The following is a 14,074-nucleotide window of genomic DNA, read 5'->3' as shown; positions in this document are numbered from 1 at the left end:
AGTTTATTAAGATAAACAAAACAACATAAAGTCGTAATCAGTTTTTTAATCATCCAAAGCTCCAGGTTCCATTGAAGTTGGTAAATTATTCTAAAACGTTTGTCTGCTTTTAGGCATGTTTCCAGACAGTTTGCATTTAGAATATTTACCTTACTTTTTGTCTCTAAGGTGAAGCCAGTTTTGTACGAAAAAGTATATATTTACCTCTAGAAAAATTTACTTGAACCATCTTGCCGTTCAAAAAGTTAGCTAATTCCATAACAGTTATTTTAGCATTACTTGCTGCATTTGCTACTGCATCCGAAAAGTCTTTAAAATCGTATACTTTACCCATTTGCTTTATGGAGCGTTCCACTTGGTGGTGGAATGAGTCCGCAGCCACTAAGGTATGGCCAGGCTCAAAATACTTATTACTTAATTTTCCAAGTGCGATATCCTCAGAGGTTACAATAAACGTAAAAAAAGTAAACAAAGACCAGTTTTTATTTTGAGCAGAGGAATTGTCAAGCCACATTATAACATTTTTAACGTCTCGTTGAGACAAAAAAAAATATAGAATATGCTGGCAATATCCGACTTACTCCGTCCGGCTATTCCTTCGTGCCATTAAATTGCAGTTGGTATTGCTGGCTTTCTAGCAGTGACGACAAAATTTCATTAAAAGCAATTATTCTAGTTGTAACAATAATCTTAAACATATCTATTCTCGGAAGCATTATGACCTAGAATATCACAACAAAATAAAACATTTATAATATAATTTTTTTTACCTTTTGCAAATCCGCTGAAACTACCATTGATGTATCTTGCCAGTTACTGTTTGCAGACGAGTCAGTTTGATATTCTGATCTGGCAGCAGTGTATTTATTATGTGTATGGTCATGTACACCAAAGTTGGTGGATTCCTTACAATTATCCACCAATGCATCCTTTTTGTGAGACGTGGATTTTGAATGCAAGTCAAATGATTCACACAACCAGCACCCTTCATGTCCTAATTTTACAAATGATATATTTAAAGTTGCGACAACTTTTCGATATAAATAATACGAAAACTTGATATTTGGATATTTTTCAATAAAATTCTGGTCATTTTTATTGTGATGTCACTGGGAAGATAACGTCGTTCTGGTGCGTCTTCCCGACGGTAGTGTGGTCTCTGGGTTTGAAAGATTCTATATGTTCTTTAATAATATTTTGATCTATGTATTTTAATTTTTCCCGTGTTTTCCTGTTTATTCCTGTTGACCGTCACTTTTGAGTTTGTTTTAGTAAGGGCATCTCTAATAAATCTGTCATTTTTCCCAGCGTTCTCATAAAAAATATTTAGTAGACACTTTGTTTGAATCCGTCAATGTCTTGAAGAAAATATAAAAAACTTTTCGACCTTCTAGACACAACACTAGCTATAGTTTTCCGTTTGGTTACTTGTTCAAATACGTTATTAAAAATAAAATTTTTCTGTTTGTAATTTCCAAAATTCTCCATTTATTTCTGTTCGTCTCGTTTTGTAATTTTTTCGGAACCTCTTCTCTTGCAAGAGATACAAGATGGTTTTACACCGTGCTTAGCAATTGTGGCTGTTAATTTTCTTTTTTTTTTTCATTTTTCTTATTACTAGGCTCTCTTTAAATTTCTTTTGTTTACGGATTTCCTTTGTTTTAGTTAAATGATCTTTTTTCACCCTTTCAACAAATAAATATATTATATCTACCAATATTTCCTGAATAAAAGCGAGAAAGTATTCCTTACCTTCTTCTTCACCTTTAAAATCAGATTCTTCAGGAACAACATTTGCAGTTCTCACTGTTAGTTATATCACTAATAATCTTCACTTTATTTAAACCTTTTCTGTTTAATTTCTGTTCATCAATTTCTTCCGTCTCTGAGTCTGACAAAATAAAATCGGGGTCATTATCATGCTGAAGTTTAGGTTTCTTCACGACACGTCGTTGTAAACTATGTATTTGCTACCTTTGTTGGTTATTTAAAATATGCAGCATTTTAAATGCTCTGCTATTTCTGTCCATTTTTACTGGTTTAATTAATAAAATTTAATGTAAACACACTTAAAAACACTATAACAATAAGATTAATACTAGTAAATAACTGAAAATCAGATACGCCGAATAACGCTTACAACCGTTTACTTTTTAGGTTAAGAAACTAAAAGGGCGGGAACACTATGAATGATTAGGTTAGATCTTCCCGTTGTTAGAATATTTTGTCGAAAGTACACAATTGTTAAGCAAATTTGTCGTAACTACAAATCGTCTTGTGAAGTTACGACTAAAAATGTTAACAAATGGAGATTCGACAAATTGGCTTAACATAAACTGTAAAAATACAGATCCGACAAAATTTTAAAGTGAAATAACTTATTTTTAAACAGCAGATAGGACTTTCATTCTTAACATATAGGTTGATTATTTATCTATCAATGTGTTGGCGTTATAACCTAAAAAATTTCAAAATTGTAGATAAGACTTGTAATCTTTAAAGGGTAGTACTATTCACGTGTTTAAAAATACGAACATCGCTATTTAAAATCAGTCTCCTGAACGTTGCATCTTATGCGAGTTTTGATTAAAAATTGTCAAATTACGACTTATTGCAAATAGATTGTTTTGTATTCATAGTTAATACTTTCTGAAATTCCTTAAATAAAAATGTAAGTTTTTATAAAAGTATTACATTTTGTAATTAAAATAATATATAGTAATATAAAATACCACAAATTGAGATTTTGTTTGTGATTGTGATATTGAATAAAAATAGATTTAATTGAAGATCATTTCCTGCTTTTTTTAGTACGTAATTTTTAAAATAAGTTCCTATAAACATTTAAGTTGAAGTGAAAAAAGAAAACAAAAAATAGGTCGAGGTTAAGTAGCAAAACAAATGAAAAGATCGTTGGACAAATTTTTAATTAAAGATGGAGAACAATTACAACAATCGTTATCATTTTTACAAATTTCACCTCCTCAAACTTCAGAAACATCATTTGTACACGAAATTACTTTGCAGAAAGACCAGTCGGAAAAACCAGCAATTCCGATTGTGACGATGTAACAAAATAAGAAAATGTAAATTTTAAATCATCTGAAAGTAATGATGAAATTAAAAGTTTTGTAAACTACATTGCATTATTACCAGCATACTTAACAGACGCCATGCTAGAGTATTATATAAAAATCTACCAAAATCAATAAATGGATCTTTGGAATCATCTTCTATGCGATACAACAAACGGTCAAAACAAATCATTAGAAAATTAACTATGTCCTCCTTCTTCAAAACAATTATTAGCGGAGAAAAAGTTAAAAGAGATTGATTGGATTATACTGAAACCAACAAATAATTGTACTGTTACGTCACATTAACTCTGTTTTAATTCTTATAACAAGATCTAAAATTAGCGGACGGATTGACACTGAACTGAAAAAATAAATTATTAATGAAAAAAATATTGGAAAAAAGTACTTTAACGCTTGATAGCGACAATCAAATTTACTTCTTCATATTCTTTAGTGTTTCGTGGTAGAATTGAAGTGTTTTCATTGAAAATAATAGTAATCATATAGGTGCTCTGGAATATTTATCCAAGTTCGATCCATTTTGCGAGAACGCATGAAAAACTATGGCACCGGTACTATGAACTATTTTTTGTCTATAATATGTAATGAATTTTTTTCTATTATATCAATAGATTTACTTAATAATTAACAAAATTAAAAAAGCCAAATTAATTGCCTCTAATTATTGATTTAACATCTCGTATATAGTAAGTTGACCAGCTAATCGTTATTCAAGTGGCATAAAAGAAATATTTTTGATATTTCGACCTATATTTTCTAATACTAGTGAAAACTTTTAGAAGAGAAGAAATTTATTTATTTATATCATTCAGATATCACTAACTGTCTGGGACAGAGTTATGATAATACTTTTAATATATCAGACTAAGGGACTCCAATCCAGAATAAAACAACATTTTTTCTGTCCATTTTATACCATGCGCAAATCATTCATTAAAAATTTAATGGCAAATACTGCTGCTACAATTAACATGGAAATGACTATCCTTTTTAAATATTGTTCAGGAATTTTACGTATTTTTTAAGTTCTACACATTGGTGAAACGCATTTTAAAATTTTTTAAAAGCAAACACTTAAATATTAAACCTATTTGTGATACCAGCTGGTTTGCTGGAACCGATGCTGTGAAATACTTAAAGAAAATTACTGAAAAAATTTAAGATTGTTTGAGTAATTTTTCCTCAAACAAGGATAAAAAACAATTAACAAGGTTTGAAGATACCGATTTACATTAAAATCTTGATACATTTCAGTATACTGTAACTTCTTATAATAGGAAAAGATTTTAGACAGAATAAATGCTTCAAACAAAACTTTTTAACAGAATATTGTTCCGAAGCTATTTTGTTGTGGCATGTTCAAGATTTTACTATTTAAATGGGAATAAGCCACAATTAAAGGTTAAAGTACGTTTATTGACGTTTCAATTTCCACTTCAGAAATCGTTCTCAAAATACAAATATTAATAAATTTAACAAATTTTGTTTTTTTGTTACTTTGGTGAAAAATTCTTCTAATAATTTAATTTTATCTGACTCATTTATATTGACAATTCGGGCATACATTATACATTTTAAAGTAGACGACTTTAGATATTGCCAATATTGTTGAGTTGCGTTCCTGGGACAACTTTACTTGTAAGATAGTTCATTCATCAACTTTAATTTGAGAATATCCGTTAAAATTTTTTCAAAAAAATATTGGAAATTTAACAAAAGGACGAATATCTAAATATGTAGTTATATTATATGATTCATTGATATATTTCATACAAACTGTTTGAGATGATTTTTACAATTTCGAAAATTATTTCATGATTTCAGATGACATTTTAGAAAATAAAATAAAATTCATTGGTAAAGAAAATTTTAAAGTAAATTTTGTTGTTGTATGCGGTTCTTTAATCAGAAACATTAAAAAAGGATTTGAGGAATATAAAACTATTAACAATACATTCAAAACAAATTCTAAAGATAGTGATGTTAGCGACCCTTCAATAGAGGAATTAAAATGTTATGAACAAGATTTAAACCCACGATTAAAGTAAAGTAAAGTAAAGTATATATTATTTTGCACTCATCCATGTGGCTATTTGTTCAGCAAAATTCTTTAATTTAAACACAATTCTGAGAATTTATTTGACCCGTTCCAATAAGCATTGCAAGCAGCGAAAATAACAATCATATTTCCCCTTTATCTCCCCTCCATATTTCTTATTGACGCCCATTGCCCATTAGTGAGACGATTAGTTCCGATCAGAGATATTTTACATATCTCTGGTTCCGATCTTAATAAACCTAAGAAACTAGAGGTGGGTCGTTGACATTTTAAATATACAAATAGTACTTATATTTACATTACACATAATTAAATCGTTAATCATCTAAATTGACATTTAAAAACATAAGTTTTTCCACTTTTCTTGTTAACCGTGTTCTTCTTTTATTTAAAATTAAACCAGATTTTGAAGATGTGTTCACAAGGAACAGTTTTGTTACAATACTACAATATTTTATGAATATAGTGGTTAAGTTAGCATACAAATGGCGATGGTTTTTACACCACTGTAATGGACAGTTCCAATGTCCGTTCGAATTTTTTTGTGGGTAAAATATCATCAGACAAATACATGTCGACTTCTTTTATATCTCTCGATACAGGTATATGTTTAGATGAGTCATGTACAATTCATCAAAAATACACCACAGACTTAAGTCATCTTTATCAGTTTCTATTTCTTGTACTGTTTGATTTTTATTAGTACAATCTTCTTTTTCTTTTTTTATAAAAGTAATCAGTATTTAACTCTTTCTTCTGCTTTTTTATCTTTATTTTTATCAGAAAATCCCTGCATTTTAAATCATTATTTGTCATTTACGAATCTACGGTTTCTCACTGCTAAGCCAACTAGTTGATGGTTGATTAAAAAAACTACGTTTTGTGTAGACGTAAACAGAGGAGCAACGAACACTTTACGTCGACGAGGACGATTAGTTGATCTGAGGGACTACTACAAAACTAAAAATAACTCTTTCGAGACAGTGAACAGTCGGGCTATCGGTTAACGTTGAAAATAAAATAACTAGATATTCTGATTAATGAATGAGTTTCGATTTACGATTGATATGCATTTTCGAAGGTGATGGATACTTCTATTAATAAAAATATTAGTTTAGAACAAAAGAAACAAATAGATAGGGATTTACTAAACCTATGCAAAGACTCGCTTAATCCGTTTTCCATAGTTGAAGAACGAGATTTTAAAAAGTTTGCAGGGTGGATTCCTGGATATAAACCGCCAACTTCAGGATACTTCAGGAATATTATATCAACACTGAGCAAATTATTAGATCACAAGTTGTTAAAGAAGTAGAAAATATCTATATTACTACTGACCTCTGGACATCTGAAGTAACTGAGAGTTACATCGCATTAACAGGACAATATTTAACCGAAAATTTAGAATTTAAAACGGTTTTATTAGGCTGCTGCCATCTTTCTGGAAACCATAATTCAGAAAACATCGCTTTTGAAATAAGTGCAATTATTAATCAGTGGGGTCTAAAACGAAAATTACATTTTGCAGTAACTGATAATGCCTCAAATATGGTCAAAGCTATTAAATATGTTTTAGAATGAAAACATTTAAATTGTTTTGTTCATACGTTAAATCTATGTGGAGGAGGCACTTAAATGCTGTCGTGTACAAATAGATAAAATAAAAAGTCTTTTTTCGACAATTCGGCAAAAAACACTATTCAAAAAAAGTACCTCATCTTCAGAAAGGCTTTTAAATAACAATTACAACATAACAAAGTTCCCAAACGGCCAATCTAAGACGTGGAAACTAGGTAGAACTTCACCTATTACATGTTAAAAAGACTGACCGAGTTAGAAGAGGCAATCCGTTCCACATAGGTATTAGTTAATACAGACTTAGACCAAATCTAAATAATGAAGACTGGATTATTTGCTCTCAACTTTCCCAGATTTTACGCTACCTGCAAGAATCTTGCAAATAAATTTTAGCAAACGGTAACCCTACATCCATAGTAGCCGACGTAATACAATTCCTAATATCGGGTTTAGCAAAAAGATTTAGAGAGATAGAACAGAGTGGCATATTGTCATTATGTACATTTATGGATTCACGATTTAAAGTGCAGGGATTTTCTGATAAAAATAAAGCTAAAAAACAAAAGAAAGACTTCAGAAGCTGGTTACTTCTATACTTAAAGAACAAGAAGATTGTACTATTGAAAATCAACCAGTACAAGACAAAGAAACCGATAAAGATGACTTGAGTCCATTACAATGGTGGAAAAACCATCGCCATGTATATCCAAACTTAACCGCTATATTTATAGAATATTGTAAATGTGAACACATGTTCAAAATCTGATTTAATTTTAAATAAAAGAACACGGTTAACAACAAAAGTGGAAAAACTTATGTTTTTAAATGTCAATTTAGACGATTCGCGATTTAATAATAATGTATAATGTAAATGTAAGTACGATTTACTATTTGTATTGTTTAGTTTATTTTTTTAAGTTACAATAAATATATCCTTCGTTAGTTTTTTTCACTTTAATAAATATACACATGAACGATAATATCCATTATGTTTGTTTATGTAATCGCTTATTTGAAACTACTGGTAACAATCAACTAGTTACTTGTTTACGAAAAACGATTCAGTTTCGTTAACGATAAAAATGTCAACGTCCCACCTTTAGTTTCTTAGGTATCGACTGTCGAATGCCAGTTCAGCTGTCCGTACCTTACACAAGGTCCCTACTTTCACGACGCCGAGACGCGACTTTGCCAAATAACTTTGTATGAAGTTTTTTTATTGTTGGCGTTATAATGCAGTTTATTATTTTTATTGGAAATAAGGCACAATGTGACTTTAAAATAAGCTTATTTTGATGTTTAGATTTTAATTCGGAAATAGTACTTAAATTACGAAACAGTAATAAATTTTATTTATATAAAACGATTTCCGATGTGGAAATCAAAATGTTAAATAACACTAATTGTAAAGTAAAATTGTGGCATATTCCCAATAAAAAACAGTAAGCTGCCATTTAAATCCATTTCGCCCAAATTTGATTATCTTAGAACACTGTTCAAATGCTAAAAAGACAACAGGTCAAATAAAACCAATAAGTTTGGCAACGTTGAATTTCCCCTTTTTTATTATTTCCACTCATGTATTTTCGGCGATGTAAACGGTGGACCTAATATACCTCTCTTTTTTTATACAGGTGTTTCTCACTCCGTCTTACGTAAGGTCCATACCGACCATAAACTTTTACCTAGACTGTATATACAAAAAATAAAAAGTTTATCATTACTTCATATAGAAAAAGAGTTATTAAAGAACTCTAATATGAACTCTAATATAATTATGAACGTTTATTAAATTTTTTTACATATATATTATTTTTGTATACACTGCACAACTATATACTGATACAATATGCTTTAAAACTTGACTACCAACAGCAAAATATGTCATGGTCGTGACTGAATAATGAGCCAGGAATTACACTGTTGTCTAGGGCCGGCTTAAGCCTTAGTCCACCACTGCCTCCAATGAACACATTTTAACAAATGGTATGTGATTTATTTGTACAGATATTATTTATGTCAAGTATTTTCCAATATTTAACACCTACATTTTATTCTATTCTCAATTATTTATTATTTTAATGGATGAACCAGCTATTCCAATTGAGGATTAATAATATATTACTGGAATACTGTACCATGTAAGATGCGACAGTACTTTAAAAAGTTTTAAGATTTTAATAAACGTCTTTATGACCATTGTCACTAAATGTAATGTAAACTGAGTGTATTTTATTTGTAAGGAGAACAAAAAAATAAAATAAATAATGGAACTAATAATTAAGAACTTCAGATTTGGAGATTAATTACGATACTATTCTTCTGAAGTGTGATATATCGAAAAATTTCGATGTGTTTACTGTAATTCAAGATAATAAACATTAATTTTCAGGTATTTAAATCAAAGATTTTGTATTTAATAAAACAGAAAACTTTTTTCTAAATGATTTTTGTTTAAACTTCATATTTTAAAATAAAAATCGTTTAATAAAATGATTTAGTTGAAATAAAACAACATGTGCAAATAAAATACAAAATATATCCCATATTAAGAAAAATTAAGAGAAAACTTACGTTCGGTAATTTTCTAGCAGGCCGAATATGCAGTCCTCCAACAGGAATAATGTTTGGCGTTAAAGGTCTCGCATAATTAAAACCCATTATAATATTGGTCAGTACAAGCGATAAATGTCTCTCTAATTTTTCAATGGGAGCTATATCTTCTCCAAAAGCCATTTTGGCAATTTCAGTGCGCCTGGACTGGTATATTCGGGACCACATATATATTTCTCCATATGTGTAGACATAGTTTTGTATTCTTTCGAAGTAGCTCATTTTCGAGCTAAACTTAGAGTACATATGTGGAACAAATGCTGGATGTACGGAATTTCCAAAAAGCTCTGATAAATATGGTAATAAAAGGAAAGGGCACACTGCAATACTTGGAGGATAGTTAAACTTTTCTAACAAGGGTAAAAGACAACCTCCGAATGACATGTCAATGATAATAAGATCAAACTTGGTATTTCTATTTTCGTGTAACAGTTTTTTTAATGCCGGTGATTGTGAAATATGTAAGCAAGTATTGTCAGTGTAGTCGTAGAGTAATTTAATGTTTCCGTAGGTACCATACTGTTGAATTTCATTGGGTTCCATTATTTTTTCGACAGATTTACGTAAGTCTGAAAATACCAAAAACAGCTAAGTATTATGTCTATAAAATTATGTGGTAAATTTACTTAACGGAAATTTAGGTTAACATAAAATAAACGTTAAACATCATTTAAAATTCGTATTTCTTGGGTTTAGGTTCAATAAATTATATTAAAATTGGAAGTATATTTTATTCTCTGTAGAAATCAACGTTTCGGTAGGAAATCCTTGCTTTTCTCAAGATTCTAAAATGTACAAGATTAAAAAATGAATAGACAAGTGATAATTGATATCTGATATCTCATGGTTTACTGTCATTATTACTGTATAATTATTTTTTTATGGGCGTATCGTTGATATTTTCGAAAAAGGTAAAGTGGAGATAGGGTAAGATACCCAGTTGCCGGCATGAATAAGAATTTCTGTAATATTGAAGCCATATCGTGTCCAGAAATTGAACAACTTCAGGAAAAATACGACACCTTTAATATTCATAAAAAAATGAAAGAAATGACAGGAAGACACAAAAAGAGACAAGGAACAATATTAAAAAATGGTAATAACGAAATAATTATGGGTACAAAAGCAAACTATACAGATGGAAAAAATACATACAAATTCTTTTTGACGACAATAGATCTTGTTCTCCACCAAATCGAATAAATGAAAAAGGCCGAGAAATAACCAAAGAGGAAATGATCCACGCAGTAAAATTTCAGAAAGATAAAAAAGCCACCAGTCCAGACAATATCAATGCCGAAATACTAAAACTAACTGCAGATAACGAAAGTAAAAGCCTAGACTTAATAACAGCACTATTCAGTAAGATATTATATAACACATGTAAAATACAAACAGAATGGCTAAAATCAACATTCGTAGCATTACCAAAAAATCGAATTCCTAACAATGCGATGATTATCTAATATTAAGCTTAATGTCTCATGTCCTTAAAATTTTTCTCAGAATTATCGATACACGAATTTAAAAGAAGTGCGAGTTCCAGATAAGTTACACTCAATTCGGATTTCGAAATGGATTGGGAACACGAGAGGCTCTTTTTGCTTTAAATGTGTTAACGCAACGATGCAGAGACATGAATGTAGATGTATGTGCATATTTTATTGACTATCGAAAAGCATTTGACTGCGTTAACCATCAAAAGGTAATCGAAATTCTGAGAACAACTGGAGTTGACGAACAAGACTTGCGAATTATCGCAGAACTGTACTGGAACCAAACGGTCCACACCATCTTAAGATACACAAATCCGACGAGGTGTGTGACAGGGTTGCATTTAATCACCGCTACTGTTTAATTTATATTCGAAGTCTATATTCAGAGAAGCATTTGACGAGGTCCAAGGCTTTTGTATATCATTTTTTATTAAATAACTAAACTGTTGGCTTTGTTATTTATGGATTGATTTCTAAAATTTATGCGTTTATTTCATTGTAATTTTCTACTGAAATGGCAATGTATTTTTTCCCTCTATAAGCTAGTCTATAATTCGCGGCAATTTTTTAAATAGTCGTTAAAATGGATGGTTATGTATTGTTGTTATTTTAAGTAATGTTAGTTTATAATATTTTGTGAAATGTTGCAAAATAATTTTTATTATTTTTATTTATTACGGCTGGATTTATAAAAATATTCTTTTATTTCGTTTATATTCTGCTAGTAATTTTAATTTTGTGATAAATTAATAATATTTATGAATTCTATAAAACTATTCATTGAAAACATTAAAGCAAACATATCTGCATTAAAATAGAAAACTTAGGTAAGTCATTTTTAGATTCTGCTATAGGAGGATCTATTAGGTAACATGTTACAAAACGATTTTTGGTTTGTTATACAATATTATTAAATCTAAAGGGACTTGTTCTCATTAGAGAGTTACAACATTAACCTGTTGGAAAAAGTCCGCTAAAAACTGTTATTTTAAGATCTTGTTCTTATCCTTTTTAGTTTGTCTGATTGTTATTTTCGCGTCTTTAGTTTTCGAGAATCAATCCATCCCGGCCATTCCTCCTCTGATAAGCTTACTTCTTGTTTTATCCCGAAAGGTTAGTTCGCTTGATAGTTCTTAATATTTTTACTTTTCTGTATTTATTATTTTGTTTTTCCCTACAATGTCTCAGGTATTTGCCGACTTTTGATATTTTTTTGCTCTATTTTTCTTCGATTAAGTTCCCATCACTTTATACTATCATTTTTATTAATCGGTTATTAAACGTTTACTCTTATGGAGTTTAAATATTCAGGCATCACATTATCTAGCTACATAAAGCTCGAAACTAAAGAGGAAGATCAAGTGAATAGAGCCAACAGAGTCGTAGGTTGCCTAAATGAAACAATATGTAGATATAAAAATATCGAAAAAGAAATGGAAGTCAGAATTTATAAAATAGTCATCGAACCAATAATAACATACGCAGCAGAAACTTGACCTAAGAGGACAAAAAGGATGTTAGAAACAACAGAGATCAAAACAATTAGAAAAGTTGATGGTAAGACACTATGGGACAGAGCTAGAAGTACAGATATACGACGTAGATGCAAGGTGGAGAACATAAAGAACTGGGTAAGAAATAGAAAACTAGAATGAAACGATCATAAAAACCGAATGACAACAAATAGAGTAGTAAAGACGGCAAGAGACGGTTTCCCAATAGGAAGACAATTAGTAGAACGAGCACGAAAACGATGGAATGACAACTTACTGGAGGCACATTGAAAAACAGCCAGAGTCATGTCTATATAAAAAGTAAAAGAAGAAGAAGACTACTTTTTCTTGAATCCTAAACCTTGCCTGTCCACTTTTGCGTTTTTGTTATCGATTGCAATAATAGGAAAAAAACCGGGAAAACTATTTGCTCACCCCTTGCCCGGTGAGAAACTTTACAACGGTGCAACGGTGAGCAACTTTAAAAGTTACCCACCCTTTATATAGCTGACGTTTTTAAGCTACTGCTTAAACTTTTCGATTTATTGGGGACATCATAATTTTCTACATAATATTTTTATCAACTATCAAATCTTTTACTAATCAAAAATACAACTATAATGCAGAATGGATCCTATAGAGATATAAAAAAGGAGATATAACAGGAATTGAAAACTTATCAGACCTATCAGCTTAGTATCTCATTTATGTAAGCTCTTTATGAGGATAATTAATAACAACTGGAAGCTGCGCTAAATTTTTACCAACCACTAGATTTAACCGGATTTAGGAGTGGTTTTGTAACGAATTACCACCTACAAGTAATAAAATCCTTGATAGAGAAAGTTACAGAATACAACAAGCCATTGATATATTAATATTTGTAGAATTTGAGAAAGAATTTGATTCAATTCAGCATAGTTCCATATTTAGAGGTCTTGTGGAGTGCAGTATTAATCACAGATACACAACTCGTCTTCAGAATATATGTAATGGTGCAACAGCTGCAGCAAAAATGTTTTATGGTGACACAAACACATTTCCCTTGAAGAAGAAAATGAAAATATAGTGGAAAGAAGTGATCATGAGACTGACTCAGAACTAGAACTCACATCAGATAAAGATAAATCACAAAGCGACGATAAACAAATTGGTGATGGCAAATTTTACAAAGGTAAGGATATGACGACAAAGTGGAGAAAGGGTTGTGGTAATGTACAAGTGCGAACGCGTTCTCATAATCTTGTAACATACTTACCCGGATCAAAACGTGATGCCCTCAATGCAATGCTTGCAATTGACTGTCTTAAACTTTTTTTGTCTGACGCAATCATTCGAATAATAGTTTGTTCAACGAATATATATATATATATATATATATATATATATATATATATATATATATATATATATATATATATATATATCGAGAAAAGGAGTACGACCGTCAATCCAAAATAAACTAAGGTACACTCGAAGAGTGGTGGGTTTTTCGGTCAAAGTGGAGAAATAAAAGACAAAGAAGGTGGCTACTTCATCTATTTATTGAAGACGTTTCGCTTTCTGCTCAGAAAGCATCATCAGTTCATCTAAAAAGAACAATATGAAACCAAACATCCATAGAGAAGTTACACCAAAAGTGTGTTACCTTACAAAGACATGTAGCAGTCAGTGATGTTAAAAAAATGAAAAAGCTTACAAAGCTGGACATTCAGAGTTAACGTTGTATATAACAAT

General features: G+C 30.3%; 1 protein-coding gene and 1 long non-coding RNA gene across 5 annotated transcripts in view; one reads left to right on the top strand and one right to left on the bottom strand.

The window, feature by feature from the left end:
* The window catches only part of LOC140440299 (uncharacterized), a 605,785-nt gene that overhangs the window by 319,012 nt on the left and 272,699 nt on the right, over window positions 1–14,074 (top strand). The gene's annotated exons all lie outside the window — the stretch shown is intronic.
* The window catches only part of LOC140432046 (UDP-glycosyltransferase UGT5-like), a 53,093-nt gene that overhangs the window by 15,092 nt on the left and 23,927 nt on the right, over window positions 1–14,074 (bottom strand). For all 4 annotated transcript variants that reach the window (XM_072519899.1, XM_072519911.1, XM_072519905.1 and 1 more), the window contains one exon: window positions 9,310–9,917. In XM_072519899.1, coding sequence (XP_072376000.1) covers window positions 9,310–9,917 — 608 coding nt within the window. The remainder of the gene's footprint in view (window positions 1–9,309; window positions 9,918–14,074) is intronic.

This window comes from Diabrotica undecimpunctata, chromosome 1, assembly GCF_040954645.1.
Source record: "Diabrotica undecimpunctata isolate CICGRU chromosome 1, icDiaUnde3, whole genome shotgun sequence".
Taxonomy (NCBI): domain Eukaryota; kingdom Metazoa; phylum Arthropoda; class Insecta; order Coleoptera; family Chrysomelidae; genus Diabrotica; species Diabrotica undecimpunctata.
The sequence above is the reverse complement of the archived record's forward strand: the minus strand, read 5'-3'. Positions and strand labels throughout refer to the sequence as shown.